Source organism: Monomorium pharaonis, chromosome 7, assembly GCF_013373865.1.
Source record: "Monomorium pharaonis isolate MP-MQ-018 chromosome 7, ASM1337386v2, whole genome shotgun sequence".
In the NCBI taxonomy this organism is placed as follows: domain Eukaryota; kingdom Metazoa; phylum Arthropoda; class Insecta; order Hymenoptera; family Formicidae; genus Monomorium; species Monomorium pharaonis.
This window is the reverse complement of record NC_050473.1, coordinates 3,830,214-3,848,926: the sequence shown is the minus strand read 5'-3', so window position 1 is coordinate 3,848,926 and position 18,713 is coordinate 3,830,214. Positions and strand designations below refer to the sequence as shown.

Genomic DNA, 18,713 nt, shown 5'->3' with positions numbered 1-18,713 from the left:
TAATTTTATTTTTTTTATTATCCAAAATTTATCTTTTGAACTACTTTTCATTGTTTTGTTACTTTTCCTATTACGGACAAAAATTGTACAAAAAGAAAAAATATATGCATATATATTTTTTGTAAGAAATTTTTTATTGAATTATTTAGGTGATCTAATCATCCATTTTAGTAATTTTTACCAAATTAGTAATTTTCAAATCTATATTTTTCAAATCTTTTATATGTATACTTCATCAAAATTGTTCTTTCTATGGAAAAGAATTCGCAAACTATTCTAGTGTTTTGTATAATTTTTTAGTAAAAGTGAAAGATTTGTGAAAACAGTTTATAAAAAATCAAATTTTAACAAATTTAAGTATAAATGATATAATTTTTGTATTATAATTATCATTTTAATAGAAAAAAATTATGAGGCGAAGATGACAGAGATACGGAATCGGGCGCACGCGTAAAAATTGCAAGATAACGGCTCAATCTATTAATAAACTGTATTTCAGTATTCAAACTTATGTCATCTTACAGCTTATATCAGTGACTCAATCCTTTAATAAATTATTTTAAGTAATCGCTCTGTATTTAGCTTGATTTTTTGCAACTTGACCTTGTATATAAGATCAGTCATGCATCGAAAGTGCGTTTTAACAACGAGACAGCAAATGATATTTTGCAAGCAATCATATTTTTCTTGACTTCACTTGTTTCAATATTAGTCTCGCCTGCGTTTAATTCGAGCGAATTTAATAAAAATGGAACGCCCGAGTGTCAAGTGTATAAACAGTGGAGAAATTTTTGCATATTTGATTCTTATTAATGCCTTTATATTTCTTGTTATCATCCCATATTAGATGTTATTCTTTTGTAAATCAACATTTTAAAATTTTGCGAAGATAAGCGTGCTGTTGCAAGTAAAACGTGCCTGCATCTCGCACGAGTAGAGAAATTCTGCTGCAGATCGAATCTTACTCTCGCATTTCGCGGATTCCAATAATCCTGACCTGTTTAGATCGCTCATCCATAATTGTACGCAACAATCGGACAATCGGCTCTGATAAATTAACAGCTGCATTACACGTTGTTTAATTACGAGCCAGATAGTTACAAGGAACATTTTCCCAATTATTTCGATTCGAAATATCAAAAATAACGTCAATAACGCGATAGCGTCTGGTCTTGTGACGTAATGATTGAACGACAGCTTCATTAAGTATATCGTGTACATTTATTTTTTTCCATATTTATTAATATTCTTTTATTTTTAATTAATTGTGCCACACTGAAAAAATTTCCAGAGAATAATGATCGGATATTTTATAAAAAAGTAATATATGGATATTTATATTTCATAAAACTCCGACTGTTTTATTAGGAATTAAATTATAAAAATTATTGAAATATCTAAAAGAAATCGATTATCCGTTTAAAAAGTGATGGATCGATACTTATTTTTTGTTCATTTTTGGACATGGCGTAGTAAGGAAACTCATGCAGAGATGCATTTCTACTAGAGTAAATGTATTTCTAAAAAAATGACACACACACACACACACACACACACACACACACACTACATTAAATACGCCATCAATCAAAACAAATTTCGTGTATGATTATATATCCTAGAAAAAAATTTTAACTTAAATTAAAAAAAATGTGTTTGAATATTTTTCAACGCTGCATGATAATTTCCATTTCCTATTGTTATTCATAATATTTGATAAATTGCCAAGAATTGTCTCAAGCTTATCACTACACATATCATATTTATAGCAAATATTATGATAAACTATAACAAAAAGTTTTTTTAGTGTATAAAATTTTTGAAAGAAAAAACAATAATAATTTACTCCTATATTACTTGCGAAAAATGTAAAATGTATTTGGAAATCTATTATATATAATTGTATATAATATTATTATAAAATTATATTGTTACATTATTTTATATACATACAAAAAATTTTCTTGCTGATATAGATAGATTTCTTTATGTTACCACCAAAATGTATCGCTAATTCTTGTATCTGCTACAATTTTGGTTGTCACGTATAGAATTTCGAAATTCTGCTTCTATCAGCTAGGTTGATTAGGTGCAATACATATGCATATCAAAGTATTTGTTAATTATTTATGAATCTCAGCTAGATTTTATACACATATAATTTTTGTTGAAGTTGCAAGATTATTTTTTTGAGTGTATAATATTATTAGGGTAATTAAATATAATATAACAGTAGTGTACATATTTTATAATTAATATATCAAATTTTCAAGATAAGATGGTAATTGGATAAGATTTTTTAAACTAAATTAAGTTAAAATGGATAACTTGGAAAGTTAATTTACGTTAAAAGCTACATAAACATAAAAAATAACTTAAAAGTTAAAAATTGCCTTAAGATTAAATTAACTTAGTAAAAAAAATATTTCAAAGATGTTCCATAGGTTTTCAAAAGTTTAGATGTGTGAGAGATATTAATAGGATATATTAATATCCGTTTAGGGAAACAGAGAGATATATCTGCGATTATTGCTACGTATAGTAAAACTTTAAATGTACATTGTAGATATATTATAAAATGTATAAAGATGTATTATAAAGATTTTTTTACAATTTTTTCTTTTACGTGCATAAATTTTAGGAAAAGCAAGTTAATAATAAGTTATGTTCAACTTTATGTGTTCAAAAGCTATTAATTAAAAATTATTTTTAAAATTAATTTAATTAAAGTAAAAGTTATTAATTTTACTTTAGTTATTAGTTTTATTATTTAACTTTTTAATTAATTACTAATTAATTCTGTGAATTTTACATTTGTAAAATTTGAAACATTTTGATTTTTTTTTAAATAATGCACTGTATTTTAATTATTTTTATAATGATATAAAAATAAAGTTTTTTTTTATTAATAACGTTCAATTGTTTTATAAAGTTACGAAAATTAATCCTAATTAGGCGCAATAAAACAGAATCAGACTTCAAATGCACCAGTGTGCAATGAATCAGTGAATGCATATTTCATATAAATTGGAATGGCATAATATATCACTAATTCAATAACATCCGTTTTATTTGGTGTCATTGGGATATCATGTTATCGACATAGGAAACTTCACGTTTGACATTCAAATTCAGAGTTTTGTACCACGACACGCGTTACTTTTATAATAAATTATCTCGATAATCAAATCTTGAATTTAAATTTCCAACAAAGTAGAGAGTTTATCAAAATTTATGCGCACAGTAAAATCTATTTACTTGTATTTTTTTTTTAAGAAAAATTTCTTATATATTTCGCACTTTTAAAATTTGGAAACTATCAATGCTACGATCGATGTATACATTAAGGAAGAGTTAATTTTAAACTGATTAGAGAATGATCGCTACCAGTAGAGTTTTTTAAACATAATTAAAAAATAAGTTTGATATGAAAAAGCACTTAAGATAAAAAATAATCATTAAACGAGCAAAATAAAAAATTAAAAAAATGACTACGTTTATTCACAATTGATTATTACAAATAATTAATTAACATGACGTATACATATCAATTAATTATTCTCATATTTTCCAATTAAAAATAAATATAATGGTTTCATCACTTATTAATTTGCTTGTTCATTGATCATATTTTCTTACTTTAATTACTTCTTCTAAACGTAATTACTCATATAGGGTGTATTTTATACTTTATATTTTAATTCAATTTTTATTGTTTTTTTACATCAAATAAAGATTAAATAAATAATAATTAAATAAAGAATTCTGTAAATCTTTTACATAAATATAAGTGTAAATTTTGTTCTTTAATTAAATAAAACTGTAATATTTAATCGATATAAAAACTCTACTTTGTAAATTTAATAGATTTAATATAAGATATTTATATTATGTTATTGTAATGTAAATATATACAATAATAAAATCAGTAAAAAATATATATTGTTTTGTGATAGTTAAATATATATTATTTCATAGAATCAAAATTGGGATTCGAGGATTTAATGCGAATTTAAACAGCACGTCGAGAAAGCGTCTAGTTTCAAATTGTCGTTGGAAAATTGAGAGAAGAAATTTTCCTCTTTTGTTCATGTCAATTTACGAACTGCGATGATGGATCGCGCTCGACCTGCAACATGGTCCCATCCCTCGTTGTCGTCATCGTCGTCGTCGACGTGATCGTCGCTGATACTTCCGAACTCGTCGACGGGAGGCACAGGGTCGACGAACCAGCCAATCATGCGGGGGCCTGTGCATCTGAATTCTAATGAGGCCCACCTGGGTATATATGGGCTTAAGCCCGCGGCTTCGCTCGCGCTTTTTCCGAGGTTCTCTCCGCCACACAGGTGAGTCCTTCTCTTCTGTCCGCTCTTCTCCGTAAGATGTTCTCTGTGAACGAATGTGTCTTCGAGCAGTAAAAAAACATTTTATATTTTGTGTTAAAATTGTTCCTTGTAAAACTTTTGTGTCGAATTCTTAACATATGTTCTGAATGTTCATTTATAATGTGATTATGTTACATGAATATTTGTTAAATATTTAATTTCTTAATATTAAAATAACACAACTTAATACGGTTAAATAAACAAATAATGAAAATAATGTAATTTTAAAACTTAAATTTGAAGAATTAATAAATTAAAAATAAATTATTAAAATACATGTGTTATAAACGCAACATATTACAAATATAAATTATATTGAAAAAAATTGTGCCACAACTTATTTTAAAGTGTTATATTTTTTGTGTTAATTATTTACATAATATTCATATTTTTGTTGATAAAGATTTCCGCATAAACACGCATAAGGATTTCGTCTACTATGATTTTGAGCAGAGTTTACGCGAAAAATTGATGATTCGCCAATAATGATTATTTTTGAATTATTCAATGGATTCTTTATAAAATCATAATTACATCTAATGATGTAATTTCCATTGCACATCAGTGATAGAAAAATCGAAACGGTAGAAATAACTTGGTATCGCCGGTGCCGTCCTTGGATATCTAAACACCATGCTGCGTCTGCAATTAGTGAAGGCAGGTAGCAGTTTGGCTTCGTGTAATATACACGCAACTACGTAGATAGAGATTTTTTATGGATTTTGATAAGTAAAAAATAATAAGTTGTGCAGAATATTGTGCGTATGCGCGGGTACACGTGTGCATATGTGTTTAGTGAGAACTTAAAAATTTAACATAAATGTAATGTGAGAACAGAAAAGCAAATATTCTTGAATACATCTATTTATTCTCAATCAGTGTATAAATATTTTTTGAATGGGCATTAAATATAACTGCTTGAATATACATAAAGACATTTTTCATAGTTCCATCGAAAAAATTTATTTTCGTTTATCAATAATTACTTTCATGAATTGATAAAAAATAATACAATATCTTTAAACAGAGAATTATATAATATTTTAAAATAAAAATTATATTATTTTTATTTTAATATTTAGAAATAGAGAAAAATAAAATATTTTATTATCTTAAAGTTAAAAACTTTTTTTTGAATTTACGTATGGTGAAATATTCTTATAATTTCTGAGAGATATTTTTCGTTAATCTGTTTATTTTTGTTTAAAGAATGTATTTTTCCATTGATAATTTTTACACGACATTTCTGTATAATCTCATGTGTTAATCTTATATTTATGATAGACATTTCGTGTAATTTAGATATATAGAGATATTCTTTTTCGTTTCTGCTATTTTACGCCATATTTTACTTCTTTATGCACGATTATATATCTTTCGAACCAGTTTATACACATCGGACATTAAGAAACGATTTTTCCCAGCACACATTTGTCATTTCAATCTTTTTCCATTAGGTTTCGCGAATTCCATTCTCGATAATGATTTTATGAACGATATCGTAAAAACCACCAGAATCCACAGACGCGACGCTGCGTCCAAGCGCGAATTAACTTGGTAGAATTTCGTCGGGATTGTCGACCGATGGAATTGTTTACCATGCGCTCCACTTCGTTCTCTCCTTTAATTATTTTTTCTCTTTCTCTTGCCTTTGTTGAGACCGAAGGTCAATACCTATAACACAGCTACGTGCCGAAACGTCAGTGACTCGTGAAATTTTCGTTTCGAGCCTCCCTTTGTCATTTCACCCCAGACAGCACACAACATGCAGTGGACGTTCGATTTTGGTCTTTATTTTGTCCAAATGTCCATGGAATACAAATATTTTAAGAACATGTATTATTACGACGATCAAAACATATTCATATTTGGACGTTTTAAAGATCGTTCTTTTACGTATATTTGAAGAATACTGGAAATCGATCTTAAATGCTTTTTTTATATACAAAAATTAAAATTTTACTTTTAATAAAATGTTATAAAATTAACTCAACAAACTCCAAATATAACTAGCACATAAAATACATACAACACTTTCTATTACATTTACACTAAAAAAGACGTATTTAATGTCTCTCTTTATTGTTAAAACAATTAAAAATGTTTTACTTTTAAATTATAATTTAGATTAAAAACAATAAAATGTTTTAAGCTAAACCATATTTTATACTTTTACTGTTTTAAATTTAAAATTTAAAATAAAAACATTTTTAAGTAAATTTAATTTTAATTCTTAAAATTAAACATTTCTTTTTTTTAGTGTTTATACATATTATATTTGTACTTAGTAGAAAGTAGATCTCAAGAATTTAAATAAAATTATGTATTATATATAGATTATATGCAACTTTGTGTGTTTGCGCGCGCGCGTGTGTGCTGTGTGTATGAAAGAGAGATTAAAAGTATTAAAAGTATTAAGGATTTTATATTTTTTAAAATATTTTGAACTGGAGGAGGATTTAAACAGAAAATAAAATGTGAATTAGCCGATATTTCAGAAAACCTTTAAGCTTACGTACCAATAATTAGTAATATATAAGGTAAATAACAATACAGATAATCTCATTTAGTCTTTTAAAAGACCTGAAAATCGTGGCCTTCATTTAATGCATGCTTCATGGTAGCTATCTTTGTAATAACATTCTCTGTGTGTTTATCATCTTTTGCTTTTCAAGAGATGATAAACAATTAAAAATCAAATGCAGATAATAATAATCAATACAGAAATAATAACCAATAATACAGAAACAGTACTAGATACAGGAAAAGAATTTTAGTTAAATAAAAAAATGTATAAATATCTTACATTTTTTTTAAAGCTGTAATTTATATATTTAGAAAGTTTAAGATCGAATTTTTAGTATTTAAAACACTGTTTAGTAATTGGACATTTACTTACTTTATCGATCGCTCAACATTCCAGTCAGATCGACGATATTCCAAATATCTGCAAATTTCAGAACGGTGGTCATCGAGACTATCGAGAGTGACATTGCTTTGATTTTATTTTTATTGTTTTGTTATTTTCTCTCTTTACACCTCGACAACTATTTTCAAGTGCTTTTATTGCGGGTTGTTCGTGGTTGAAGGAGAGGGGCAAGAATGAAACTTGCCACAGTTTCTTTGCTTCCTTTTCGACGACTGAAACGAAGGTCAGATCGGAGGTGTGCCTATGTATAAAGATATACTCGGGCCCGTATTACCATACTAATACGAAAAAAATCCGAGATTCTCCGTAAGAGAATCACCGTTATTGATCGGCGAACGGAGAGCGCGTGATCGATGTCGAATAACAAAACATTAATTAACATCGTCCAACAGCCGGGTCGAACCCGTTACCTTGCCACCGGCAAAGCGAGCAATGTGATATCGTCGGCACGCGAGAATACTCTTAACGGCGTCTCCATAAGGCTGCTGCGAAACAAGTATTTTCAATTAGGCGAATATTTCAATAACGCGCGAATTAATGTTTTGCATTTTGGAGAACTTTGTCAAAGCTGAAAAGTAACATATTAAATTATTAGTATTTATAATTAAAAAATCCTACCATTCATTCGATAGCTAACGGGATTGAGCGATATTAAGCACGACCTTTAATTATCATCCTGGTTTTATTGTTAAACGAGACAAAGGCATTTTGTCAGTACGTCTGAGGAACTCGTTTGTCGATTCCACCAGCGCAGCGTTTGTATTCAAAGTGTAACGAGCGGAACAGGAGTCTCGCAAGAATCGACTCCGCATCGCGCATCTTAATTCGTAGGTGAGGATCCTGGTGGCTGCCTCGCGGACGCGCGAAGGCTCTACGGCTCCACGATACGTGTGTGCGTTCTCTCGTTCGTTCATTTATTTTTAACCACCGCGTCGCGACATTATCCAGGCTCCTTTATTCCGACACGTCTACGCGGCGATCGTAGAATCCGAAGGACGGTCTTTGATTTCACCCGAGAGAGGCGCAGCTCCCCGCGTCACCGAATTCGGATCGTTATTTGGCGCCCAGTCCAGGAAAACGGGGGAGAAGAGGTGAAGATAGAGGCGGAAAGCAACTTCGACGAACTTTATAACTTCAAAATATCGCCCTCTCCCTTCCCCGTTGTCGTCTCGCCGACCCTCTTCTGGTCTTGGTCGTTAATTCTATACAGAAAAAAAGTCAGTATCAAATCGACAATCGTTGTCTCATATATAAGCAAGAATATAAAATCTTCTTTAAGGAATTTGATAATCTTAAACAAACATAACTTGCCTACATAAAAAAGGTTTGTATAGTTTTATCAAGAAAATGTGTTTTTCTTTTCTTTTCAATAATAATCTTCGTGAGTCGAGAGAAAAAATATATTGGACAGGAAATAGCAATATTCAGTAAATCAAGAATTAGAATACTGTATATTTTTAAATATTATTTTTAACAAAATAATCATATCGTGCTTTTTAATGGATATTACAATAATTGAAAGAAAAATATATAATTTTGCCGAAACTTAAGATTACCAGATCTTTAAGGAAGATTAAATTATGTATAAGTAACATTATCATTGTTTCATGTACAACCAAGAGTATATTTTCCTGCTTATATGCGAAACCATGTTTTATTTTTATTTTGTTCTTTAAATATTTAAAAATATTTTAATTTTAACATCGCCTACAACTAATATTTCTATTTTAAACTTAACTATACTAATGTTTGATACTGCTTTTTCTGCGCACATTCGCGACATATTTTCGCAATACCGGTGAGCATCTGTCGAACGCCGCTCTTCAGAATAAACAGAGCTCTGTGCATTTTACATAATTATTTGGAAGCGCGGAAGCTCTCCGTGCTGATGAAACGCGCGAGCGAATGCCGCATCGCAGCGACTTCCGGTTGCTTTTTTTACGCAGGAAAGAAACGACCGCGCGAGCATTCGCTCGATTTTACGTGGGGATAAACCTAGGGTTTCCCCGGAGTACGTTTTATAATGCCGCAAAACTTTATTGTGCCGGCCGTAATTCTGTTTCCTCTATGTCGGGTGTAGATTGCGTCGGGAAATCTTTGACGAGTCGGAATCTTATATTCTTGGTCCCCCGTGATACATCACTTATTAACATGATAGTGATCGTGATTTCTTGTATGATGATTTGCGATCTTAGAAATATCTTTAAGAATGTATGCGTTACATTTCAAAGTATTATAAAAAATTTTTAAATTGTGTAGGATATTCTATTACATTAAAAAATTGTAGTCTCCACTTATAATATTTCTAGTATTCGTTTACTTATTTTTACAGTAATTTCTTCTAAAATAGGCACTACAAGGTTTTTTTAACTTCAGAGGAAATTCCTTTAAATTGTAGATTTTTAAATTGTAGTAACAGATCTTAACTTTTATAAGGATATATATACTAGTACATATAAATAAAATAAGATTTTATAAGATTCTAGAATTGATTTTTAACATAAATGTGAAAAAAACACATGTTTTTAAATTTTTAAATTATAAACCTTATTGGAACACTATTCTAGAAAAAAGGAATGTATTTGTTATTCCATTCTATGCCCGGTTGAAAATCTGGCTCCGAGCAATTGTAATTCAATGCAAGAGTAAGTTTAATGACGTCACAATCAGTCTTCTCGTTTCTAAATCCGGCCATTAGTTTCATATCTTCTTTAATTCGAGTTTCGCGCGTGTTTTAATATATTATAGATTATGGAATAATTCAATTATACGGACTCCCGTGTAACCGTTAATTCGCCAAATTGCTATTTAAAGATGAATCGATGGGTGCGTTTCGACTGGGATGAATATGTAATTAGTTGTTAACAGTTAGATATCGTTACGATCCATTTATCAATTAAAACCGTAATGTATTATAATTAGACGCATGATTAAAAATGTACATTTGTAATAGCAGATATGTGTTTTAGTATGTACAATTTCGCATTAAATTATTTTCTGCTGTTTAGCTACGTTAGGTTATTAAACTTATTCGCGCGTACGAATATCATTTTACATCTTTTGTTAAAAAATAGTAGAAATAGATTTAAATTTAACTTTATTGGAATTTTATTTAATTTTATTTTGCTAAACACGCACATATATAACAATCATCTTTTTGCGATCACAAAAATAAATTCGCAAATTTATGTTTATATTTACTAATGTAGATTAACTTTGATCACAGTTTAACTTGCTCTTTATCTTTTTCTAGTTCTAAAAAAAGACGAAGAATAAGTGAAACTGAGATCAAAGTTAATCTACGTTGGTAAAAATGAACATTACAGATTTATTGACAAATTAGAATTCTTTATGGGTGAGTTAAGTGCAAGAAAGAAAATAGGGTTATTTCACAATAATTGTAAATAACTGTTTAAGAAAAATGTTAAAATAATAAGATAATAATGACCCTAATTGTCTTCTTTTCTTAGCTTATTAAAAAAAATTTATTTTTATGCGTGCGTTTGCATAAGAAAGAATTTCTGAGTAGTGAAACCGCTGGTTGACTTTGTGATCGCAGGAAGATGATCTCGGCGGATGAAGGTACATTTTTTCGTCACACGTTCATGCCCGAACGAGCTGGGCGTCGTTGTGATACACACAGCCGCGTTGAGATTTCACGATGTCAACGTTTATCGGAGAACCGGTCGTTCATAGATCATTCCCCTCGAGCACTTGGAAAATAAATCGATCGATCTTTACGCTTCAAGAAGTTTCCGCAAAGACTGGACGAAGCGCTCGGCCGACCAGCCGCGATGCAGAAACGCGTCGAGTGCCGAGTAATTCGCACGAAGTCGAAAATACGTAGTGTCTTAGAATTAAAAAATTGCTTATTTTGTTATAAAAAAAATTAATTTTCTGTGTGTATATTAAGGTAATTTAGTCATATCCGCTTAAAGTTGTGTAAAATAGAAATTAAAAATATCAAAGGCTCAGAAATGTACATATCATGAGATAATTTTTTGAAAATTTATCCCTAAAAAGCATAGTATAATTGTGGGAGACATACTTTGAAGAATATTACTAAAATTTTACTAAAATTTAACCAAATTCTTTTAAATTATATAATTTTATTTTTTACAACTAATATAAAATATGAATTACTAGGTCATACTGGACCTTTGTGCTGATATTTACTTGTGTGATTTTATATACTTTTTAAAGGTTAATGAACTGTGCGCCAAATAGAATTTTTGATTTTTAAAACACAGTTATAAGATGAACCAGATTGGTAATATCACCATATTAAATTGATAATTAATTTAATAATGATGCTAACAAGCATCTATTTCCTTATTTCCAAACATAGTAAATAATCTCTGGCTGAGGTGTTATTTTTTCGCAACAGAATTATTTACAGTTTACATTTGGAGGAATAGGAAAATAAGATGCTTGTTAACATTATTATTAAATTGATTATTAATTTAATATTGTGATGTTACTAATTTGGTTCATCTTATAGTTTTATCTTATAACTATGTTTTAAAGACTGAAAATTCGGGCCACAGTTCAATAAACTTTGAAAGATGTATAAAATCATACAAGTAAATCAACATGAAGATCCAGCTATGATCCGCGTAAAGCATATTCTATATTAGTTGTGTTTTACAGGTTCGGTCTATATTTTCTCATTTATTTTTTACATTACATTATACATTATAATTATATTTCACACACACACACACACACACACACACACACACACACACACACACACACACACACACACACACACACACACACACACACACACACACACACACACACATAAAGTAATTTGGCTATATATATAATGATTCTAAGAACAAATTCTAACAAAAAATTGTCTGTAATTTAAGACAATCTACGTGATACATTTAACGAGTTATTATACCGGACTACTTGTTACTTTGTGATTACTTTTATTTAATATTACTTTGTTAAATTCTTTCTCTGTCTGTTTTTAATGGCAGATTCCAAGATGACGTCTTCAATGGGAAAGATGTTGTTTTCCTTGCCCTTGTTCTTGGCGTTCTTGGCATACGGAGCAGCTCGTGCGTTTTATTTTCAACGATAAGATTATTGCATGAAAAATGTATTTGCGTTATTGCAAAATATAATGTTAAAACTTTATGCTTTTTATTTCTGCATTATATTATATATGTTTTCTATCTTTTATACTCTCTTCCTTTAATTTATAATTCATATATATATTTTTAATTTATTTTAATATAACTATATCATTAATCAAAATTATATTATTAAATTTCACTAGAATGTAATAATTTTAAATTTGTTACACATTAATTAATATAATATAATATTAATTATAATAATAAATAATTAAAATTGCAGCAATTAATAATAATAATTTAGATAAAAATTTAGATGCGATACATTAAATAACACACGTATATTTCAGAGCCTCCAAGATTAGTCTGTTACTTCAGCAACTGGGCTATTTACCGTCCGGATGTAGGCAGCTATGGCATTGACGATATTCCCGCTGATATGTGTACGCACGTTATTTACTCCTTCATTGGCGTGAGCAATGTCACCTGGGGCGTGCTCGTCCTCGATGAGGAACTCGACGTCCAGAAGGGTGGCTTCAATAAGTTTGTCGCACTGAAAGAAAAGTATCCACACCTGAAAACCCAGATCGCGATCGGTGGTTGGGGTGAGGGTGGTAAAAAGTACAGCCAAATGGTTAGTGTGAAAGCCAGACGCGATGCTCTGGTCAGCAGTGTTGTCGGTGAGTCGTAGTTCAAGTATGACTTTATTTATGGATCTACTCGAAAAAGAGATTTGTCTTTTTAATATTTAAGAATCTTTCACGTAATTATAAACAGATTAAACATCAGTGCGTGGAAATCATAGACAGATTTATTACGTCTTATATATTTAACCCTAAAGTGATACTTATTTTTTTATGTTAACACTATAATTTTGAATAAAAATTTGTTCACTTAATTAAGATTTTTTAAATTACTCTTTTATGTATTTAACTTTATAGTTTGCAAAAAGTTAAATTAAAATAACACTATTTTAATGTTAATAAATTTTATTAAATGTCACTATTTTAAACTGTTAAAATTTTAATAACAAAATTGTACTCAATTTGAATTAGCTTTTTGAGTAAAAATTTACCCACAATAACACACTCCAGAGTTAAATATAATTTATAAGAACAAAAAAGTTAAAGAGAGAACTTTTCAAGTGATATCCCTTTCAAGAATGTGGATCGCGCAAATTGAATATGAAAGGATTTAATAAAATCTCCGATTTCACTGGTAGATTTCATGCACAAGTACAAGTTTGACGGCTTTGATCTTGATTGGGAATACCCGGCTGCTACTGACAGAGGTGGCAGCTTCAGCGACAAGAATAACTTCTTCTACTTCGTCGAAGAACTGAGGACCGCGTTTGACAAGGCCGGCAAAGGCTGGGATATCACGATGGCAGTGCCAATGGCTACGTTCCGTCTCAACGAGGGATACCATGTACCTGAATTATGCGAGTGAGTTTTTCTTTTCTGTGAATTAATAGTATTGTGAATTAAATTAATTTAAACAAATAGAGCAAACTATCAAAAAAGAAGCCACACAGCGCTCTAATAGAGTAGCATTAGCATTAAAAAATTTGCTTTATTAGAAAAACCCTACTTTATTTAAAAAAATAAAAATAAACAAGTGAGAAAAGTATCGAACCCTGGATAGCTCATTTGAAAAAACAGTGCGTGCTCGGCAAGTGGAAAGTCTCAGGTTTGATTCCTGGTCTAGTCTTCTTGTTCTGATATTTTTCTCGTCAAAAACATTGTGCACTTTTATAGTGGCAGCCTTTCCGAAGGTATATCACTGCACTATTTTTAGATAAAATATAAAAGTATATGAAATAAATAATTTTATTTAACCGTTGTTAGGTTTGTGTAAAAAGAAAGTATAGTCCGTGGCCTCTAGTCTCTCGAGCACTTGACGGCTGATCTTTGCTATAACAGAGAGATTGAAATAAACACCTTTTTAATAATTTAAAGGCTAGTTAAAACATTTTAAAATTGAACTTCTTTTTTGAAGAATATACAAGGGGCTGCATAACTTTCTTAATTGTTATTTTTAATAATTGTAGACTTGTCGATGCCATCCACGTGATGTCTTATGATCTCCGTGGTAACTGGGCCGGATTCGCCGATGTTCACAGTCCACTTTACAGGAGGCCTCACGACCAGTACGCTTACGAAAAACTGAACGTGGTATGTAATTATCTTTTTTTAAAGCATATCTCTCTTATATAATTGATTTACGCTGATAAGACTTTTATTCAGGATTTAATAAGTTAACATTTTTTTCTTCTAATTGAATTAAACTAAAATTAATGACTTATATTACTTATAAAATTAACTTATACGTTATAAGGTACATGAACAGAAAACTGACTCAGTTAAAAGTAATGTTAATATTAAATTAATTTAAAGTTAAATTACAAATTAAATTTAGAAAGAAATTTAGAAAGAATGTTTTTTATATTAAATTAGAACTTCAAATTTTTTAAAATTAAATTACTCTAAAGCAAAACAATTAAAATATTATTAAATAAATTGACTAATTTATTTATAAATTAAGTTTAAACAACAAAGAAATTGTTTTCTATATAGAAATGTATTTTATTTATTTTACAATTTTGTTCTCTTTTTTGAGTAAATTTTTAGAAAGAAAGAAAAAATAAGTTAAAGTTTATATATTTTAACAATAATTAGTTAAAATTAAAAATTTAGTTAAATTAACAGTTATTAATTTCTTAACTTTATTATTTAATTTTTTAACTAATGACTACCCAACCCTCTATTTATATTTGATGTACTCGAGTTATTGTGGAAATAGAACAACTCGACAGTTAAAGTTTCAAGCGCAAAATGCAAAATCCATTGACATATAAAAATCTTGTTGCCGTTATTTCAGCATGATGGTCTTCAACTCTGGGAGGACAAGGGATGTCCTGCCAACAAGCTCGTCGTAGGAATCCCATTGTACGGACGTACCTTCACCCTTAGCCAGGGCAACAACAACTTCAAACCGGGTACTTATATCAACAAGGAAGCTGGTGGCGGCGAACCAGGCAAATACACAGGGGCTAAAGGATTCTTATCTTACTACGAGGTAATTGATCGATCTGCAGGGGTTGAAACAAGCGGAGGCTGAGCGACGTCAGCAGGCGCGTATTCGTCACGTCAAAAATTCTTCTATTTCTTCTGCAGATCTGTACGGAACTTCAAAAGCCGGATCAAAATGGATGGACCAAGGATTATGATGACGTAGGCAAGGTACCCTATATGTACAAGAAGGGTAAGTTTAATTTTTGTAATTTTGTAATTTTATAGTAGAGAAGAAATAAAAAAGTTTTTATATTTAGATGTAATTTTGGAATGCTTTGCGATTTGGAAGTCCGATATGAACAGGCTGTGGAAAATCAATCTATAAATATCATAGAGAGAATGTATCAGTAAATTATCTAGGAAATATCATTTAATAATTTAATTTCTTTATTATAAATTTAACGAAAATATTATCTTTATTGTATTTTTATTTTTCAGAAAAAAAGCTTAATTATAGTTTGAATGGAATCAAAGATAAAATAATTTAAAAAAATACAATTATTTTATAGAAGTATATATAAATAAGTGTATATGTACTCATTCACGTTTAATTATAGTATAGATCTGTGCTATTTAAAAACTGAACTTATTTGGTTTTTACAGGAAATTCTTTATTTATTTGCTTTTGCATACGTCGTATTTAATGAGGAGTTAAATAGAATATATTACTTTTAATTTTATACTAATGTTTATAATACTGTCTTTATTTCTGTGTAGAAGGAAAGAGTCCCCAATGGGTTGGCTACGAGGATGCTGACAGTATAGTCCACAAGATGAACTTCCTTAAAGAAAAGAAATATCTCGGAGCTATGGTCTGGGCCGTCGACATGGACGATTTCAAAGGACTCTGCGGTCCCACGAATCCTCTCATGACCGCAATCTACGATGGCTTAAAGGGTTACACAGTGACACCGAAAGATTACAAGACAACTCCCAGAGTAAGATCAACGTTATGAGAAAAATTTAGTTAGCAATTAGTTCAACCGGGAGAATCGCTTGTTGTAATAAAAGTTTTAATTTATTATTATTATACAAAATATTAAAAAAAAACTCAATTGCAGTATGCTAAGTTAACATTTGGGTAGCTTAAAAATTTTAATATCAAAATTAAATGTTTTTTTACTTAGTGAGCGGTATAGAGTGGTATATTTCAAATGACGAGAAACATCTCATTGTGAAAACTAAATTTAATAATCGCAATTTGTTTTCAGCCTGAATGGGATAGGCCACCCAGCACAACGCCTTCGCCCGGAGAGGAAAAACCTAAACCAAAACCTACCACGGAACCAGAAGTAACAACCGAAGTACCTCGTCCCACTCAGTCTACGTCGAAGCCCGTTGATGAAAACGAAGTCGAATGCAAAACCGATGGTATGATTCCTAGCAAGGACTGCACAACGGTACGCTCGTGAATACAAAAATATATCTTTGCATCGGTTTATATTTCTAATTTCTGATTGTTCGAGATGAACAAGTTAATTGCAAGACTGTGAATTTTTTATTTTTAAGTGAGGAAATTTAAGCCTTTGTGACTTAAAGGTATTATTAGGTATCAGACGAGTAATTTTAATCATTTTTTAAAATTATTATTTAAATCTTAAATATAAGACTCGACTATGAATAGTGGCCTAAGAGTTAATGTTATATTTCAAATATTTATGTTTGATAATTATATTTAAAAAATATTTTTGAGGAAGGATATAACATTTGATACTTTTTTGTATACTTAGAATAAATAATTTTTCTTTTTCTTCAAAAAGGTTTTCCCAGTAGAAAACATTTCATTTTTAAATCAAGTTCATAAAAAAAGAATTTCTCATATAATGCGCATTTTTTGCAGTATTTTATCTGCAATCATGGTAAACCAATCAAGACACAGTGTCCAGCCGGTTTAATTTTCCAAGTTACCAAGCTCATCTGCGACTGGCCAGCTAACGCTGATCGTGAAGAATGCAAAAAAGTCTAATTCATCAATGATTTGATTCTACGTCAACTGTTCAACATTTCATCGATTCGTACATCTATCAGATTTATAAAGAAATTTATTGCAATAATTTTATTTTAACAGAGAACATTCATTACCTGTTATTATTTGTTGTTGTACGCAAGAGTGTGTGCGATGTGAAAATCGCTGCGAGCCACATAATAAATCATACACAATTTATTAAAAATCTGAGAATTAAATGCAGTTTTCTATCCTTTATAAATCCTTCTTTTATATTATTTAACTTATTTAATTTAATGTGTTAGTCAGTTTAAATTGAAATTTTAATTACAAATTAGTTAAGAAAATGTATTAGTTTGTCTGTACAAAATTCTTATTTTTAGGATATAATTATATAAGAGAAATATTATTTATAAGAATAATTTTGACAGTGTTAAATTAAAATTTTTCTTAAAATATCAATAAATAAGCAAATACTTTAAAAATATAATGCTAAAAGTTTTTTTCTAAAATTCTATAAATTAGAGAATGCTGCTTTACATAAATGTATACATGTATGTATGTATAGATGCACGCGCACGTGTGTGCGCATGCATTTATGATGTTAATATATATTGCCGCTTAAAAGTTTCAGCACGCTTGAGATTTTCTCGCATTTCACAAAAAGTTAAATACAAAAAAGTCTTTAAAAAAGTTATGTAAATCTAGCACATTAAAATACGTATTTCAAATAGTATTTTTATGGATACATTTAAAAAATAAGATTTCAGTCTTGATTATTTTCCCCAGCACTGTATTCATTAAATACCAAGACTAGATTATAGAATGGAAGTGAAAAATAACTTACCAAGAACTTTTCAGCAAACAGTCGCTAGATCGTGAACGTAACCGCAGATTTGCGTGTATTCTCTCGTTTCCGAGATCGCGGGGCTTGACTTTCCTGTCATGACACAAGAGTTTCGTTTCCTCCTTTCCACCACGTTATTGGTAGAGCGCAACGTGTACGAAAAAGAAAGAAACGGCAAAAAATGCGATTTGACGTTAACAATGCGTGACGGTTGGTGCAAAAAATATGCTCTCGAATTTGAAGTCAAGAGCGATGAAAAAGCAAACAGAACTCTCTCTTTCTCTCTTCCCGCTCTTTTAATCCGCCCTACCGAAACGCGCTCTCCAATCGCGCAAACGGTCTTCTCGCGTGAATGAATACGTAAATTTTTAGCGGAAAAATCCATATGTGTGTCCCAAGCGCGACACCCCAGAGTCCAAAGATCCTGGTGTCTTGATTGACAC

At 30.0% G+C, this 18,713-nt stretch overlaps 1 protein-coding gene across 1 annotated transcript; it reads left to right on the top strand.

Moving 5' to 3' along the window:
- Window positions 1-4,166: 4,166 nt before the first annotated feature.
- LOC105834528 (endochitinase) lies at window positions 4,167-17,657 on the top strand. Its single transcript, XM_012677071.3, has 10 exons — window positions 4,167-4,346; window positions 12,306-12,386; window positions 12,755-13,084; window positions 13,627-13,849; window positions 14,455-14,578; window positions 15,285-15,482; window positions 15,581-15,668; window positions 16,196-16,416; window positions 16,690-16,878; window positions 17,319-17,657. The coding sequence occupies exons 1-10, from the start codon at window positions 4,268-4,270 to the stop codon at window positions 17,442-17,444; spliced, it is 1,659 nt and encodes a 552-aa protein (XP_012532525.1). The 5' UTR covers window positions 4,167-4,267; the 3' UTR covers window positions 17,445-17,657.
- Window positions 17,658-18,713: the final 1,056 nt, after the last annotated feature.

What these genes read in the sequence shown, in the direction of transcription:
- LOC105834528 (XM_012677071.3), top strand. Translation starts at nt 4,268, where the DNA reads ATGAGGCCCACCTGGGTATATATGGGCTTAAGCCCGCGGCTTCGCTCG. An exon ending in GATTCTTATCTTACTACGAG is followed by an intron (nt 15,483 to 15,580) that starts GTAATTGATCGA and finishes TTTCTTCTGCAG; the next exon opens with ATCTGTACGGAACTTCAAAA. An exon ending in CTAGCAAGGACTGCACAACG is followed by an intron (nt 16,879 to 17,318) that starts GTACGCTCGTGA and finishes CATTTTTTGCAG; the next exon opens with TATTTTATCTGCAATCATGG.